The following is a 20,276-nucleotide window of genomic DNA, read 5'->3' as shown; positions in this document are numbered from 1 at the left end:
TACACTTTTGTTTTGAATGAGATACTAGATAAAACATAAGTATAGTATTCTACTTTTTTAATAGGTATTTCAAGGTGTTAAGGTGTTTTCTTTTTGTTATATTTTACTGACTAAATTATAAGAAATTAAGAAAATACAATTACCAGCCCAATTTACATACTTATCTTATTATTGTTTACTTCATGATTTCTTCTTCAAAAAAAAAACAATAAAATAAGAAATTACAACATTGTATTCTATTCAAAACGCGTAGCTCAGTTTAGACAGGTATCATCAAAAATATAAAAGCAGCATTTCCACCAACCACGCATGGGGTCAATTAACATTAGGTTATCTAGCAGTTGGAAATCCGCCAGACAATTGAGAGACAAATTACTGGAGACTAATGTCTGTTCTATCGAGAACTTTGACATCTCGATCGCATTATGTCGTACGAATCGGAGTTCACTAAAGACAGATTTCATCTGATCTTCCGCATATTACTTAGCGAATTGCTTCACTCTTTGTTTCAAGTTTTGAAAGGCTATGATTTCGGCTATTATTTTAGTTTTTATAGCATTCAAATGCTTTATAAATATAAATTTAAAGGCGGAATACGCTGGTTCGAATCTCGCCTCGTAATCGAATTTTATCTATTCTAAAAAAGGCTATGATTTCGTTTAATTTGGGATCTAATGTACATAATAAATACATTTTGTAGTAAAAGGTAAGTGGTTCTGTGGCACTAATCTTATTTAACGGATTCTTTATTAAAATATTTCTCATCGCGTTCTATATGTTTACATAATATTATATACAAAACATATTTCTATAATGTGATTTTAATGAGAAAAATAACGATAACACGACTCGACAAAAAAATTTTCGTTCTTCGTCCTAAAGTTTATACTATTATTTTCCAGTTAGTTATGCACAAAAACGAAAAGAAAATACCTTTTTTCGGTATAAAGTTTGCTTTTGTGATAGTTATAATAATAATACTAATTTTTCAATTTTTTGATAAATTTTAATTGATTTTAATATTTTTAAAAAGACCGCGCGGTGAGAGTGGCATATTAACGTTTACACTGTGCCGCTAGATGGCACCCGAGTGGTAAACAACCATCAGGTATTATTTACAAGCCCAGAATAACTTAAAATGTCGTCACGAAAGTGCAAATACGATGCTCATGCATTTTGTTTTATATGTGGTCAATTTATTAAAGTTCGAGACGTGAAATATGAACTAAAGACATCTCACGTTCTCTGTGAAGCCTCTGAAGCATATTTTGACTGTCCTGTACGGAATCAAGATAAGCCATGGGCTCCACATGTTGCTTGTATATAAAAGGTGTTTGGAAGGTAAGGCAAATTCCAATTACAAATTTTAAGGCCATGGGCTGCAGGATGTCATTAAAAGTACATATGCTGCATGCTCATTTGGATAAATTTAAAAACAATATGGGAGCCTATTCCGAAGAGCAAGGAGAACGTTTCCATCAGGACATCATGAATTTTGAACAACGCTATCAAGGCCAATACAATGAAAACATGATGGGCGACTTTATTTGGGGTTTATTGAGAGAAAGTAGCTATGAACATAAAAGAAAAAGTAAAAGTGTGCACTTTTAAGTTATTTTCCACTTTTCTGTAAGCTAATTTGATAGTAAAACTTAATAAAAATAATAAACATTTTTATTTCAATAGTTTTATTTTCAATCAAAAATTAAAATCCAAGATTTTTAAATATTTCCTTCAATCAGTCTTCTAAGCACAAACGCAAAGTTTTTCATGCCATATATTTTTTTTCCGTCTAATTACGACCTAAACTACGAAATTTAATGCTTTGCAAACAAAGTCAAATTTCATGGTGACCCGTTGTAATATATGAAAGAATATCGTTATCTTACTTATAAAAATTGATATAATTGAAATTAGCAATTTCGGACTACTTCAAAGAGATAATATGTTTTTCGTTAATTTGTTCATATTTGGTTTATTAATTAAATACTGGTAGGTTGGTATAATAATGTGGCGGGCTATGGTCGCTAGGTAGCTTGAGAATAACGTTGAATCACCTTTATTTTCTATTGCAATACCGTAGTAATAATTTACGGTACCTATACAAAAATCTTTATTTTTTCACTTATTAACTCAATTGTAGCAAATATTCAAAGTATACTAACGCACGCTCACGTTTTAAAATTCATACCAATAACAACGTTATCCTAAACCCCTCTAAAAATAAAAGGCAATGTGTATTGAATGAGATTTAACATTTCACAGCGCTGGTGAGCGATAAACTGCTAGAGAATCCAAAGTTCCGTATAACGGAGCGCTCGGTGAACGAGTATTCTTTATGGATGAACCTGACTATAAAGTCGCTGGCTCTCAACGATTTCGGGACTTACGTGTGCGCCTCCGTCAACGCGCTGGGCAAGATGGAAAGTCAAGTCAGCTTACATAGTGAGTTACATTATTTGAATTTTGAAATTTGTCACTTTTATATGCTGGGATGGGAGATATGAATATGGGAGGTAGGATGTTTGGTCTTTTATTTGTTAGAAATAGTGTGCGCTTCCATTTTGTTTTATTTTAATATGTAACAATTTTGTCAATTGAATCATAGATTTATTATAAGAAATAGCTATAATACATAAAATATAAAAATTCACTCTTCTTTACTAGCAATTTAATCGAAAGCGTTTATAATATTTCTAGTATTATTTTCTACTCAGTTAACAATATTTACATACATTTAATATACCATTCGATCTGCAATGTCAATATGTACATTGTACAGCTATCTTATATTAAGTGGATAAACACTGAAAGTTTATATTTCTTTGAATAGAAATAGACGTAAACCTAAGCCCCGCGGACGTGCCTATGGTGTCGGGCGCGGCGTGGCAGCGAGCGAGGAACCTGCCCGCACGAGCGCGAGCGACTTCCTACTACATAACTCAACACCTCACGCAAATACAAGCCATACTAATTACTATTCTCCGATATGTATATAACTAACTGTAAGTACGTATGCCTGATTGTTTAGCCGTAAAGAATATTTTCTCCTATTTTCACTGCCATTAGGCTACTGGATGTTTATTACCTTGAAGTATTGGCGTTTCAATGTATTTACTGTACTTGGAAAAGTCTGCATAAAGAAAAGTCTGTGTATACTTTACATAGAAATACTTCCATAAAGATACAGAAGATTGTGCTCTACATTTGTGGGTTTTTATTTACGGTATTTAAATATAACTAACATTGATCTCGAATATATAGAAATGTGATATAATAAGAATGTATGTATGAAATATACACTAGTAAGTAGCGATAATAATGATTGTTATGTTTAAAAGTATAATTTTAATAAATCATATCTATATTTTATGCTCATCTATTACATTATGATTGTATATATTTAATATTATACAATACAAGAATACCATATTCTGATTCTTTAATCCAATTAAATGAATTTTCTAATTTTCAGTTGATAATATTTATGTCCATGTAGAAAAATAAAGTAAATTGAATTAAAAAAACTTGTAGCATAAATAAATAAAACATTGGTCATCTCTTCCGCTTATATGTAAAACCATGGCCGCATTTTCCTTTTATGTACCTTATATTGTTATAAGTTAATAAAGTGTAATTTATTATTAAAGGATTTCGTTGTTTCATAAATCTCATACATTTTTGATGGATGTTATCTGAGAAGATTAGCTTAAGTAGCATTAGAAAATTAAAATGTAAACAATATTTCCGAATGTTCATAAACTTGAATCATGTTCTTATATATTACGTTGACTTTGACAATAAATGTGTAATTTATAAATTTTACTTGTGTAAACTAATAAATAAATGTCCAAAAAATTATGTCGTTTCATTTTTTACCTTATACCTTTATATTTTACCTACCTGTATTATAAGTTGGCAAATTATAATAATAATTACTAATATATATTTTTTACGTTGGTAAATCTTATTATTGTGATATAATATCAGGCAAAATAGATTACAAATCTTTGATTCCTGGGGGCATCTATTCCTAAAAATGAACTCACAATTATAAATATTTATTTGGGCATTGAAACAGAAAATTATTTAAACTTTAGTCGGGTTTAACCTTAGATTTATTTTCCACGCTCAATAGTCAAAAGAGTTCATAATTTCCTTATATGTAATGAAAAGTTAACGTATAATTAACTTTAAAACATTAATGAAATGTGGACTGCCTCTGATAAAGTACTTTGAAGTATTGGCAAGGGTAAAATTATCGTTAAATGTCTGTGAGTTAAAAGTAAATAAAATATACACTAGAACTTAAGTAGTAAATAAATTCCTACTTGATTCAATACACCGAAGTAACTGAGAGTTTAATTCAAAGAACTCGTGACCGACTTTATTAGAGGAGATATTATATGTGATGAACTATTTAAAACAGTTAGTATATTTATATAATAAGTTTACAGGTAGGTATCCTATTATAATTGGCATCATAAACCACAAAATAGCACAATTAAATAGTACAGAAGTTACTTCTCTTCTTCATATAATTCTAAGTACCTATGTGTTGTAATAAAATACAGCGCAGTACCTAGCTAATATGTAACGCTCAACTGTACATCCTTGACCTGCTATATTTAAAAAGGAAAACGTAAAAATGAAAAGTCCAACCGCAACTTTTAAAGACTTATTCAATGTCTATTCACATACGTCCAGGAAAATTTCATTACTACCACAAGCTAAACTACTTTTAGCAACTAAGACACATAAATATGCCATTTCATAAGAAATTCGCCAAACAAGAAAATAATTGCTGCAGACTAATTCATACCAAGTGACTCTGAGTTAATTTAATTAAATTTAGAATCTCTATCTTCTTTCTGAAGTTAATTAAAACAGACCATTTTATTTTAAAAGTTCCATTAAGAATTCGCATGGACAATGGAATCGAAACATAATTATATCTAAATGGAATTTATTTCCGGTATATTGAGGTATTAGGTCAATGCATTGACATCAGTTTTACTGATCGATTTCTATACAAGCAATAAGCAAGCAATCGAAATACAGTTACAGTTGAATGCATGTTTTAAAATACAATAATTGTAGTGTAAAGTTTCGCTATAAATTGTGTGTCAATATGCTGTAACATTACGTTAAACGACGCTACGAAGAAACGCAGGACAATGATGAATGGCGGCCACTTGCGACTAATGCATTTTTCGTGTTGCACTTGAATTAATGCGTCATCCTTTTACTTTAAGTGGGTAAATTGAGCTCAAACTATGGTTACACTTTACGAGAGTATGGTACAATTTTGGGATTTTAAGCTTTAAATCCGGATTATTCTAGCTCAATTTATCCTACTTAATTAAACAAATATTACGTTAGGATTACCTTTCGCAAATATTGCACGAACATTTATATTTATATTGGACTATAATTAACATTCAATGGGATAATAATACCGGGTATGAATGTAATTAATTTAGTTTATATTTAGAATTATCGATATGTTAATGTTAAATCTCTTTTATGTTTTAACGAGTGAAACTTCGCACTTCGCTTCGCTTAGGTATTTTCAGTAATTTTTCATTGTTTCAATTTTTTCAATCTGATCAATGAAAAAAATACCTTGTTCACAAATGTGCGTAATTAAGGAAGAAGTAAACATGGTTTGGTATTCTTGGTATTCCGAGAGGAAGCCAGTAACAAGTCAAGCTAAATGGTAGGTTTAATGAGAATACTTATATTCACGGATCGACCGTCGGTATTCGTGACACGTCCGAGCTGTGTTTGGCTGAAGATAGCAATTTACTTTCCGGATCAGTCGCTACAAATTACCGATAAACTTTTCACGTTTTGTACGAATAAAAACGGATATTTTTTTCACAATGCTTTATTACCTCTGATAAATTAATACTGACTATATGAAGTAGATTTAATAAAGAATGGTTACCACTGTCTCGAAGTTAAAGGGACGCAGCATAAATTCATAAGGTGCTGATACAGTCTACCTTGAGGACAGATTCAGCTTGATATTACTTTTCTGGGGTCAGACAATAACATCATAAATTTCGTTGTCATACGATTTGCGAAAGTATTTTACATTCAATAAGAATCCAAGTTTAATTGAAAATGAGAATTAAAATGTGCTGAAACAGCAAAATGATTAAAAAAGTATTTTTGGCTGCTTTCTACGTTGATAAAATTTAATTTTTATAAATTAAAAATGTTTATTAATTTTACACTGGACTATGATTAATTTTTATTCATCTCTATAATTCATATTAAATTTTATGGACCCGTGATTTCGTATAAATATTAGCCTATTATTCAAGTAAGTTTACATTAGAAACAATATCTAAATAAGACATATTTTAAAGTAGGTACGCACGTTCAATGAACAATAGTTTCATCAATATAATTTATGCAGAATCTCAATAAAGTTTCCCGAACGATGTCGTTATTTTTTCTTAGTGGATCTTTTCTGAATTTTATCGAAAACTTTGATTTCGCAACGCAGTCACGTTTTTGGCGTCACTTCAGCAGAGATGCGCTAGAGTTTAATAATATAATAGAGCAGAGGTCGTGCAAGTTACCTAAGAACTGTATTATATGTAAGACAACATCAATATACAATAGACTCACATGACTGGGTATGTGATGTAGGTTTTGTATACAAAAGAGAGTAATATTATTGGGAATATTTTGGGTGATATTTTGATATACACTTCATAAATTTAATCAAATATCAAGAGGCGAAAAGAAGATAATGATATATTTTTAAAATCGCCTAGCACTAGCACATTTAGATTTCAACAATTCAGCGATAAATAATAAAATCTATGGCAATGCACAAGTGCGCACAGTCACGAACACTCACGATTCCCAGCCAATAAATCTCGCACAAAGCCGAAAAAACAAACGAAACGATTGTTATGTGCGGTATTCGTTACATTCGTATGCACATTGTACCACAGTGGCGGGCTGTCATGCGGCGTAATTCTTTGAAAACGTTCATGACAGCTTTTTCACTAGGAAACCGGATTTGCTCATCACTTGCACTCAGCTGTCTCGGTGTCTAAATCACTTTTTAGAGGTGGTTAAGACTTTGTCACCTGCATTCTTTGATGTACATGGAATCGATATAAGTTACAAAGTCGCTTCGTAGATTATGTTTTCTTACCATCGACATATTAAGATTTCTATTTCTAACTTTTATCTTGGTAAAATGTCATTAAAGGATTGATTTTTTATTATAACATTAAACGATCTATTTTAGTCGTTTGCACTTAAAGGGAAGGTGATTCTAATATTAGTATCACCTAATAGAATCGTAGTCAATTAAGGATCGTCAATAAAAGGCGTCCGCTTTGAAAAGCACACATTAAAAACGATTTTCCGACGCAAAAAAAAAAAGAAGGATGCTATAATTTGGTATGGGTGTATTTTTCTCACACACTATTGCTTTGAATATTTTTTTCACGTAGGTCGTCCCAGATACGGTGGGCTTCAGAGGACGTGAGGGCGGAAAGGCATGTCAATTGGAACGGTGATCAATCTACCACTCCGGGGTGACGTATGGACAGCCAAAATATCGATGGTCTCCACGCAAAATAAGATTTTAGATAAACATGTAATGCGCTCAACTTAGTGGAAAGAAATGATGTTTGTTTTGACACCCTGATTAGTATTGATATATTTTATAAACTTTGAAGCTCTGTATTTTATGGACAGCCATAGACATTTTTAGTATCGTCAAATATTTCAAAGAGATAGACAGGGTAGATACGGATGATAAATCCTTCTGACCCTTTAAGCTGTGTATGTTCTGGTGTGTCCTTAAAATGAACTATAAATTAAATTTCTAAACTACCAATTTGAGTTAGAGACGTTGTCTAGGTATTCTGTGTCTTCTAGTTACAGGCTATATTACGTATCGTTTAATACGTCACCCTTGTGCGGATCTAAAATCCCATATTAAAATTTATTTCTTGGAAAATGCTTTGTTCTCTGTGCAAATAAATGGTTACGAAATGAAGGGCTTAATTTAGCACATTCCATACAAATAGTATACGCGAGATATTACCTCAGTCTGTATAATTATTGTTACGTATTCATCTCTACCATTGAATACGCTTTAAGAAACTTAACACACGAATGGATGTACTATTTTTATTAACGACAATAAAAATATTGTGTACAAGAACACAACTATTAACATACTTCCATATGCATTAATTGATTCATATTAATAAAATGTTAAAACATTTCAAGTCTGAATCTAAAACAATTCTGCAAACCTAAACATTACCTATCCCTTTACTTTAAAAGCTCATCGATCGAATAAAAACCTCGCAATTTTACGACAGCGCAGCGAGAAAATAAATTATCCTTAAAAAAGGAGTCTCTTAAATGAAAAACCAGTGGCAACCGGTCCAAACATTTAGGGGCTAAGCGCAAACGGCTCAATAAAAGGCGGTATGTCCCGTTACTAAACAAAACTGCCAGTCATTAAGGGGCGGACGAAAACATTCACTCCAATTATCTTCGGCGCGGTCGAGAAAAACGGACCGGCAGACCTAATGACGTTGTCAGCCAATCCATCAATCTATTAGGACCTTAAGACTTAAATAACACTCTAAAAAATCCGATCTTGAAACAAATTTAACCTGTCTGACGAAATAATTTACGGCGCTCCTATCTTTTTAGGGAGACCTTTATTGAACGAGCCGTGGCCCGTGGTTGCCTTCCTACTGTATTATGTATTTGTATTTAAAGGGTTAATAATTGCAAGATAAAAATATACTACACTAGCTTTCCGCCTGCGGCTTCGCCCGCGTTTTCAAAAAAAAACCCGCATAGTTCCCGTTCCCGTGGGATTTCCGGGATAAAACCTAGCCTATGTCACTCAGAAATGATGTAGCTTTCCAACAGTGAAAGAATTTTTCAAATCTGCCAAGTAGTTTCGGAGCCTATTCAATTCATACAAACAAACAAACAAACAAAAAATCAAACCTTTCCTCTTTATAATATTTGTATAGATGTATAGATGTATAGATAGGTAAATGAATTAATGAATCAACAGAAACCTTTTTCATATAGAGGTATAAAATACACCGGATATTTAAAAAAAACTTTCCATTTTCGCTACCCAACATGGAATTCGAGAATATCGGTTATTTGAAACTTAAATTTTGCTTTTATTATGAATTCTATTCACAAATTGAAGTCCGCCATTTCAGGCCACGCGGCAGCGCGCTAAACTAAAGCCTCAATTTCTTTTATATTACTCACAATTTACGGAATTGGTGAAGTGTTAAATTATGAGGGTAGTGAATTCACAAGTCTATTACACGCTATAGGAAAGGGAATGCTTAATTGATATAATTTCTGTGAGCTGCAGTCCGAGATGCCAGCTACTTCTTACAACTTCGAATGAGAAAATTATTTTCCATTAACGCTCGGGTGCGTCTGAACATACTGCTCGTGAAATTAAAATCAATTACATCCAGTGGAACTGTACAAACTAGAAAATTCTCCGATAGCAACTGCACCAAGTTTGTTGAATTTATTTGAAGTTGAGGACATTACAACATAGATTTACTGGTTGCAGTAAATGTATTGAGAATTATTTTATACGTAGAGTTAAAAAAGAGTGTACATATTACATGCATGAATAGTATTGTTTCTTTATCTTAAGAACAGTTATATAGTAAAATTTACGGACATAAGGAAAGTATGTTCTACTAGGGGTTCTTTTCATATATAATAAAATGTTAATGATAATTTATCGAACGCGGATTTATTTTTTTGTATACAGATTAAGTATACACCAACCATGCTAACCAAGTTTAAAATATAAATAAATAAACTAGTAACTTGAAACATAGATTTTAATGTTATCATCCCTCCTCAAATTCCTGTGGATTCTAAAATACTTAGAGAAATTTTAAAATTCCCTAACAAATGTCTCTCCTACTAAATGTCTTCTGTATAAACAGTTTTCAAGTTATAAATAGTTGATGTTTTTGATGCTGAGTGTTTAAACAATGTGAAGGGGCTCAAACTCGCAACTCCTAAGTTTCTAAATAATAGAAACAATTATGACGATCTGTAAAATTTGCGCGTTCAAAGTAAAGGTTAACTTGACTTAAGTAAATTAATACCGAGCTCGGCACCGAACGTTTACTTTGCGATATTTTATTTCCTTTCGAAATATAATTTAGAAAATACAAAAGTTAAGTTTAGAATAACATCTTTTCATTTATTTGTGATTGAAGTTGGGTATAAGATTATTCTATTGTAATAGTTTAATTATTAGACCGAATAATTATTGTTTACCGTTAGGGTTGCCTGGAAGAGATTGCTTTTAAGCAATAAGGCCGCCTTTTTGTATGTATGTGTCTTTATGTTTCTTTTTTTAATTATTGTATTTCGTTTTTCCATGCTTGGTGTATATGTACAATAAAGTATCAAATAAATAATAATAAATAAGGGCATTCCTGGTAAATACCTTATACTTACCGCTATTTAGTATGCTTTTTAGGGAGATTTCATAATACCTATGCTCATTTCGTACAAGTCTTTCGGCTTGGTGGTATGATCGTATTAATTTTTTAAGAACCCTTCGAACTTTTGTTTGAACTCAGAGGTTATTACAAGAATATTACAATTATAAATCCTGTCTAAGTATCCTATTCCTAGAAATAAAGGAAGTTCCGCGTAACAACTTCGCTAATTAGGTTAAGAAACGGTCCTCCACACTGAAAATGAAATGATATTTACATAAAATAAACAATCTAAAAATGTTTATTTTTATCTAAAGTCTCTAAAGATATTTGATTGTTGATGAAATATATTTTCTGAAAAAACAACAAAAAAAGAAAAAATGTCTGTAGACTTATTAAAGCCGTTTAAAAATGATAGACGCGCACATAAATACACTTCCCCTTCGCGGTCAGGGGTGAACAGCGGAACCCTTTTCACAATAAAATTCAATAAGCAACTGCGGCAACCTTTCATCGATAGCCTCAGCAGGCTGGTTATGATATTGTTAAAGAGCACCGCTCACCCGCTAATACTAAAAAATACGTGACTGTTTTATACGATCTCATATCCTATAATGCTACGAAAAATCCGCAGCGGATTAGGATTGACGTTCAGTGGCAGCATTTTTTAAGTGTATGAACACTATAAGCGTAGTATGGTTTTTATAAACAATTTGTTAATAATAAACTGATTTAATAATAATTCATATTTATATTGATTAGTGGTTCCTGTTTTCATAGACCAGATTATTTACGAGTTATTAGTGACTTATGTTACATTTCGGTCTATCTACCGTTATGTTTTGTGATAATTAAAACTGTTATAAGAAGTCTATACCACGATTTATAAAGTTTGAACATTTTACTGTTTTGTTTGAAGTATAATATATGAAATCATCAATTATTTATTATCAATTTAGAAAACTTTTAAAGCAATGCATATTAAAGAAGAATCTTGTTGTTATTCTAATCTTTTTAGTATTTCTTGAGTTATATGCGATGTAACAAACACGGCTTTTTTATACATTTGTATATTATATACAGAAATAGATATATGTAGAGTTTCAACTAACCAATGAGAGAGAACCCTAAAATGATTTCGGCGGGTTCCCTTTGCAGCAGGATCAAGTGATGTCGTATATGGGATTATCTAAGTTATTCAATCAATTCCACCCTTTCGTTATAAGGGCAAAGTAACCGTATCGTAGTGTATCTATATCAATGAAAATTGTGAACGCCTATAATATAAATAAAATAGAAAACTTACGTTACAATTTTTGAAGTGAAAACTTCTTATGCGGCGTTGGGTATAATATCTTAAACTCGCTTCAGGACACGTGGCCTGATCGAAAACGCGTAAGACGGATTTTTTTTTTTAGCCCTTATATTCCATCCGTAAGACGGATACCATTCCAAAATATCAAACATGCTGAACGTTAATAATCAAGTTTTCACTTCTGCCGGCACTCCCGGAGTGCAATTTGTCTTTTTTTTTAAATACATGACAGACTAATATGGAACTTTAATTTTTAGCATTATTTCAAATTTTCTCATCTATATTCAATTATATTTTAATTTTTAATTTTTATGTGCGCCTCTATCGTTTCATCTCAATTAAAAACATGAATAAATTACGATTATCACTAAGCCAATTAATAGACAGAATTCGATAAACATAATATTATTATAATATGTATCAATTATATTAGATCCTGATTCCAATTACACACTAATACAATAATACCGATGTTACGTTGGCAATTTCAAATTCACTTGACTTGTTATTTATATAATTAATGTTTGTCAATCTGTTACAATTAAATAAATATATTATTTTCAGATAAAATACAAAATAATAATTAATAGTTTGGTAAATTTGTAGTACAATAATGCTCTAGCAATATACATTTATATTGCAGAGGTGAAACTTACAAGTTCCAGTTAAAAACTACTCATAAAGTAATTTAATAAATAAAAATTATAATATACTTTTTTTAAACACATCATTATCTCTTAATTATTGTACACTCAATTCAAAACTAAGTCTCAAATCGTTTCTATTAAATTTCCCTTCAAACTTCATAAAAGTCGTGTTCTCAGAATACGGAATCGAAAAAAGCAAGTCATATAGGTGTTAACGTCACAATACAATGTAGGGTTACAGAGCGTCGTAAATCTGCTTAAGTGTCAGCGGGAAGATAAGAGATGATAGTCGTGTATTTGATAATGGGATGACACCTGCTCCCGACACGATCAACCACAGGACTGTGCTGCGTCTTGGAACAATGTTAATTGGGAGATATTCGCAATTGGAAAACTATTTTGACGCTAGTTAGGATAAAATTAATAGACACGTTAACTTTTGTAGGCGTTGTTGTTCTCTAGTTTATGACTGAGTGAGTCAAAGGCCTTTCTGTCAAATTATACAGTTTTTTTTCACAAATAATATTTAATTTCAACATTTTTTTGTAAAATCGCTTAGTTTAACAAACATTATTAAGACTGTTCTCATGTTTTAATTTAACTGACAGGTAAAATTGTTATATTTTACAAATAGTTAATTTATAATCAAGATACAAATTATCTTGATCTTGAATTGGTAATTTTTTCACTACAGAAAAAGTAAAAAGAATCAAAGAACATTCTAGAATACCAATAACAGAATCTAGATCCATTGCAATGTGATTTCAAATTACCGCGGCCCGCGTGCGACATACGTAGCTTAGCGCGCGACTTCGCTGTCACTTCTACAGTCCGTTATTAAATTTTCCATCGATCCCGGTGATAGCAATTGTCTTATTCCATTACAAGCAAAGTGGCATAGAAATTGCTCAAAATGAGTTGAGAGAAAAAAATCCCCATTGTCAGTGTCGCGTTTATTTAATTTTGTCGAGTATTCAAGGGTGAACGCGTGATTTATCGTGAATATAACGCAAAGCATTCTGCTTTATCTTCCTACCAATTATGAAAGAGAAACAATAAAGGGATACATTTGTTACCTTGCAAAAGAAAAGCTAAAACGACAGGAAAATTAAAATAATTGGCACTCTCCCTGAATTCTTTCGACTTTGACAACAAAGTTATATAAATTTTTTGCAATAAGAAAACTAATACCTTCATTATTCAACGGTTGAAATAAATGTATGTCAGTTTATTTCTACCAAAATCATAATCAATTTTATTTGTATTTTATGTTTTATTAGGTTCATTCCACAAAAAATATACACTTCTTTGGTTCTGTCATTAATTTCCTAATGTTTTAGGTAACAAATATATTTTAGTAAATATGAGTCGGATCAAAGGAATTTATTTACTGAAAAACTGTAAACAGAAGGAAAACAACTGAATTTAATTGGCGAAAAAGAGCAAGGTGCAAAGGAACAACAAGAATATATGCTGCATTTTTACACTAAAGCTCTTGAAACGGAAAAGTTTTTTAATTACCCGGCTCCCGTAAACGTTTGGGTTACAAGCGTCGCACTAAAACTGAGCGATTAAATACAGAAAAGAATGGTTATCGTTAAATTTTTGTGTCGTATTTCGTGGTGCAAAGGAGGTAGAGGACATAAGTCTTATTCGGAAGCAATCTGCGTTTGACATATCTCGCAGTTTTGATCAGTGGAGCGGATGTACAGGTTACCCTGGCCTTTTGCGAGATTTCTTATTTACTCTGTAGAAAGTACTTTCATCGCGGCTTTCGCGTTCAGCAATATTTTGAGTACCGCTCGATTATCGCTCTACCAGAAACAACTATAAATATTTTTGAACGACTTCGACGGATGTTTTGCTTGTATCATTACTATATTTGTTACCGCTGTGAATCTTCTTTGAATATTGCATTGCTATGTTGAAAAAGAAATGCATCTCAAGTTTTTAAAATGTTGACAAATTCTATTTTTATTTGGCACTAATTGAATAAGTGAATAACTTTTATTATAAAATAGTACGTAAGTCTATTACATCAGAACTATCATAAATGATTTCATCACAACCTTAGATATTATTTAAAGTCAGTCTAAGTCCGCAAAGCACAGACCACAGAATAATAAGTGCTAATCTACTACTATAGGTATATTAAGAAGAGCTGGAACGTCAACACATTTACACATTGCACATGTTAGGCCGGGAGATACTGACACAAAATTTCGGGTCATTTGTAACAGGATGGCGGTCTAGAGGGGTCTTAGTAGCAATGACAAAAAGAAAAATGATGGTCAGAACGCTGGTACCGGCGGACTAGTCGCGTGGGCGTTAGTCACACTCGTCGGATAAATAGCGAAAGTCCAACGATTTGTAACACAAAAATTTTAGAATTTACCGATAGCCCTTAAAAAAGATGTAGGCGGTAGTGTCATGCCATATGCAGATTTTCGGCGGTATGGTGGCCATTTGGAATCGTCCGAAAAGTATGGCATGGCGATTTTCGTAAATGTCTGCACGATGATGATTACCTGTGCAAAAGTTAGCCTGGTACAAATGGTTGAATTGTTTTTTTTTTAAATCAACGCATCGCGTCGGTATGGGGGGCTGTAAGTTACACCGGAAAAGTATGGCATGACACTACCGCCTACATCTTTTTTATGGGCTATCGGTAAATTTTTAAAATTTTTGTGTTACAAATCGTTTGACTTTCGCTATTTATCCGACGAGTTCAACTAACGCCCACGCAACTAGTCCGCCGGTACCAGCGTTCTGACCATCATTTTTATTTTAGTCATTGCGTAATAAGACCTCTGTAGAACCGCCATTCTGTTACAAATGACCCGAAATTTTGTGTCAGTATCTCCCGGCCTACGTATGTGTCATATTTTTCAATTGTTTATAAATACAGGGTGATGTAATTGGTGTAGTACGAATATCTAAAAATCTATGAAGAATTTTGTGATACAGTAAATGGAAGAATTATAGACTATTTTACAATATTTAATAAAATCATTTAATTTTTTGTTCATTTTCATTAGAAATGTCAATTTTTCTCACCAAGGTGGAAATTTAGATGATAAGGATCTTGTTAGAAAAATATAAATTTTGACTAAAATCGGCATTTTTACCAATAACAGTGTGATAATGAGCTTTTACTAAATCAGGCACACTTCTCGAACTCTATATTTTCTCTTGTATCGGCTTTTCGGTAACATTTCAAAAGAAAAAATTTCATCTGATCAAAGTAACGATACCACAGCTAACATTTGACAGTATGTACATAAACAAAATGATGTCGATAAAAACATTTCAGGTCGTTTGAGAAATTTGCTATTGCCAAAAAAGCTCATTATCACACTGTTTGTATGCATTTTCTGAGTAAATTTACTATGGTAATGTATATTATATTTTAGACCATTAGAAAGTAGATATTTCAACGAACAAAAAGCCCCCAAACTTTTTGTAAAAAGCTGATATTTCGACGTCAGAATTTTCGATTGAAAATTAGGTTGTTTTTTTGGTATTAAGTTGAAATAAGGCGAAAAAATAAATATTTTCAATCAAATAAATTACAGTGTATTTGAGACACAATAAGGTAACTTTTCACCAAATATAGTAGAAAAAAAATTTTTTTTGAAAAAGAAATAAAAAGCTCCCCCCCTCCCACTTCCCGAACTCGGATTGTCTGTAATTTATTTTTCCTTTAATTTTTATCACATTCTCCTCCTTTTCTAATGGGTTTCATCCTACTACTATTTTTTTAGGTTTTTATCATTTTGGAAGGGATTGGCCCTGGTGTATGTTGGGAGTGAGCGCACGTGTTATTTGTATTGTTTTTATGTCCTGAAATTTAATTATTATTTGATAATTGAATAATTATTAATACTTTTATCCAATTGATTATTATTAGAATAAATAATTAACTTCATCAATTGATTTACTTTTAAATTATAATTTTACAGGTAAATTATGAGAGCTTTCATAATTATATTTGCATATATTTATCTACAACGCACCCATTTTACAATTCAAGTCTAAAATGAAACTAGAGTCGCATTTATTTTTGAACATACTGTAAGTGAAATTGCATAAGTGTGAGTACTGTGAACATGCCAGCTTTCCTTAATTGACCGATAATATTAATAGTATCAACATTAAAGACATTCAATAATAATCGCCTGATTTGATATTTTCCACGAACAATAAAATAATCTTATCTAGAATACAATTTTAGTAGTTTAATAAACTCAATATTACATCATCCACAGCCGTTATAAGTTGAATGGCTCTTCAATAAGCTAGCTAATTGTAGTGTTATTACTTTAAGCTTTCAATAAAAACAAGTTAATTTGCTTTCTTTTCTTGTTAATATATAAGTAGTTAATAATGTTGTCTTAATAAAGTTTATAGGTTACTGAACCTACTTTGATGAGCCATACGTAACAAGCGTTTTTGGCACATAGGAAAATAACTAAAGTAAATATTGTATTTATTTATTTGTGTTCAAATAATTAAATGAAGTCAATTCGCTTCTATGAACATGTATGAAACATACCTACCTAAATTGTGTATTGTTTTAAAGGTCCCAAATGAACTTCTACAAGCCTTTACAAAAATATGATCTAATATGTATTTAGATTTTGACGTTAAGAGAGACTAAAAAGAACGGCAGATAACAATGAAGAAAACCCAGGAATCATCTTCATATTTATCGATAAAGCATTATTGCACATACAAATATTACAGCATATAATAATATGATAATTCAAGAAGCCATTGTATCACAAGGTCGGTTTCGGTCATGATCCCAGCGGGAGTATAAATTTCCAAAGGTAAATACGCAAAAGGTATGGCTGTGAATCTTTTTATGACGCGATTGTATGGAAAAGCGATATCAAAGTGCCGGTCTGGGTGCTTGAGCGAAAGGGGAACGGAGCCAATTATCATAATAGTACTATAATATTTGGAATTGAATTCTGTGTGAATTCGGGTTCTGTTCATATAACTTTCGCTGTTAATATATTCTTTGGGAAACCTAAATGGCAACTGTATTTGGAGGATAATCTATAAAGTTGTAGGCAACGAGAAAATTTCAATAAACTGTCCATTACCGTTTAGGTACAGTGACACGTTCAAAGGATTTATATGAAATTGTTTTTCACCACCAATTCATACTTTATGCCGTGAACATTGGTTAATTAAAAATATCTCCATATTTTTCGTAGTATAGAAAAAACGTTTGCATTGCTAAAAGTAAAAAGTAAATATCCTATGAGTAATGTGTAATGGGTATTTTATACTGTTTACTGGTTGGTTGTTTTCTTAAGTTTTCTGTAACCTGTTAATAAAATAGAATTATTTTATTTTATTTTTCTCCTCCAAGGATTGAATGCAAGAGCTCGCTGTTATAATGTTCAGGCCTAAAACAAAAGTCTCTGTATTAATGAAAATGACGACTGTTATGGTTACAGCCACAATACAATGTGTTTACAATACAATTATTATGGAAATGTATTATCACAGTCAATGTGATAATACATTTCCATAATTTATTTTCAACAAACCAAATACATTTTTAACAAAAAATATCGCGTAGAGTTGCTCAAATATTTTCCGGACAAAAATGCGGAATTATCCAAAAGGTCAGTACGACTCGTGATTTTTAATTTAAAGCGGTAACTAATCTCCAGGTCCTTAGCTTAACAGCAAACACGGTTAGATAATGAAGACCCCGTCCTTCAGAAGCCACCCATCACTTTTTGGAACGGAACGTTTTTGCTAAAGAGGGATTAGTGTACCCTCCTCGGCTCGATTTTCCTGAGACGCTTTATCATTGGGGGTTTCGACTAACATGAGGTTAACTTGTAATCTTAGCTTTATTTGCTCGTTGTAGCATCTTAATGCCTTAAAGCTCGGTAATGAAGAGGTTTTCTGAGTCCTTTTTATTGTACATACGGTTTAAGTATCCCTCAATGACAATGAAGTTTAAGTAATTGCGTTTTGTGGTATCTTTCGGTGCCATCATATTTATTAAAATGTTCGTAGATGTCTTAATTTCTTCGAATTTATAAACAAGATAAAATACGCTCTATAGAGCTAAAAAATATATTATAGATACAACCATAGTAAGAGTAAACAAAGAAAGAGCTTCTTGCCGGCTCTTCTTTGTTGAAACGGGAAAAAACCAAACAAAATACTGAACCCGTCACAAAAAACTTAACACTTAATAAAGCACTTATCTCATCCTCGAATTATCCAAGGAGGTAATACATGCACTACCTTTATGCTTCGAAAAACATGGAGTCAATTTGTAAGCGTTTGTCTGGTCGCCTTTATTTTCCAGCCGAGTGGACGCGGGACTGACCAACTACAGTAAATCAGCTTATATTTTTTCAAAGGACTAGTGTGTTTGGCGGTTTACGCATCACCGACACACTTATACCGTAAAAAAACTATTTCATCTCGTGTTCATTCGTTTGTCAATTTCCTTCAAATGCGATAGGTATTTAACAAAGCGAGTAGAATAAACACAAAATAATAATAACGTGATTTTATAATCCACATTGTTTTTGCTTGTTAATCCTTGTAAGATAGGGAATTATCTCTTATGAACTATAAACAGCAAGTAGTTTAAGACTTGTATTTTTTAGACGGATAGTCGAGACTATTTTTGAACTCAAACATTTTTCTACTACTAATGAATTATTTATGAAAAGGCATCCTCTGCCGCCTATAGGTATGTCTATGTAATAAGAAAGACTAAACGCAAATAAAATTGAAACTAAATCTGAACATTTGAAAATTATTTAATCCTAATATAATAGAAAGTTAATAAAACGAGAAATGATTATAAAATTGAATGCATTCAATGAACAAGTATTCGATTAGGCACGCCTCACTGGTCGGGCTAATCATGTTAATTCAGATATCTGATTGTCAGTCTGCATTGTCCGAGAACAAGAGATGGTGTACAACGGATATTAATTCTACGCGAATCTCGACACTATATTATGGGAATGTTAGTTTAGTATTACAGGAATATGATTCATGAGATGTCTGATTGATTGGCATGTAATATGTATTAAAGTATATGGTTTCCGTGTCTATAACATCTATTAATTTTGAGTATTATGATTTGTTGCTGTTATTGTACATCCTTAACGGAATTTTCATCACAATTTGTTGTTTTACAGAAAAAGTAGGCTTTTAAATTACATAGTTAATTAGTGTTAGTTATCAATGGCTGTACTGCGTACAAAAACGCCTATTTTCTGAAATTTTGTGCTTGCAGTTCATTTATAATTAGAACAGAACACAGCAATAATCCTCGAGTTTATTCCGGGTGCACACCGCACGAATTGGGCTGTTAACTCCGAGACGGATAAAATAAAGTATGCCATAAAGTCTCTTTGGATCCAAATAACTTTACATCAATTCAGTTTTATCTGTAATACAACACCTCCGAAAGCTGTGCACCTAAATAAGATACTAATAACAGATTCAGAGCACGTCGTCCCCGAGTCTATCGTAGTTTTCAATCCGAAACTTGGAAACTAGAAGATTTGTCACGTACTCTGCAACTTTTACAAAGGAACCTTATCATCTCATCGAATCTTATGATTTTATCTATGGTTACAATTGACGTAATCAGGTTCTTTAGTGCCTCTTACTTTATGGGTAATAACTTACTTTATAGTTTGTGTTTAGGATTCAATGGGATACATGAAAAACAGTTAACTATTAGCACCAATACTATGTGTTGCCTGCTTTAGATAAGAAAATAAAATTTAGATTGACTGAATAGTGCTA

General features: G+C 31.9%; 1 protein-coding gene across 2 annotated transcripts in view; it reads left to right on the top strand.

Moving 5' to 3' along the window:
- The window catches only part of LOC149908505 (lachesin-like), a 111,247-nt gene extending 107,857 nt beyond the window's left edge, over positions 1–3,390 (top strand). For both annotated transcript variants that reach the window (XM_090102002.1, XM_090102001.1), the window contains exons 8-9: positions 2,266–2,445; positions 2,834–3,390. In XM_090102002.1, coding sequence (XP_089958128.1) covers positions 2,266–2,445; positions 2,834–3,003 — 350 coding nt within the window. In that variant the 3' untranslated portion in view covers positions 3,004–3,390. The remainder of the gene's footprint in view (positions 1–2,265; positions 2,446–2,833) is intronic.
- The last annotated feature ends 16,886 nt before the right edge of the window (positions 3,391–20,276 follow it).

This window comes from Colias eurytheme, chromosome 5 (assembly GCF_061535395.1).
Source record: "Colias eurytheme isolate Ceu_HAF_F1 chromosome 5, ilColEury1 Martin Lab GWU primary, whole genome shotgun sequence".
NCBI lineage: Eukaryota > Metazoa > Arthropoda > Insecta > Lepidoptera > Pieridae > Colias > Colias eurytheme.
This window is presented reverse-complemented; position numbering and strand designations above follow the sequence as displayed.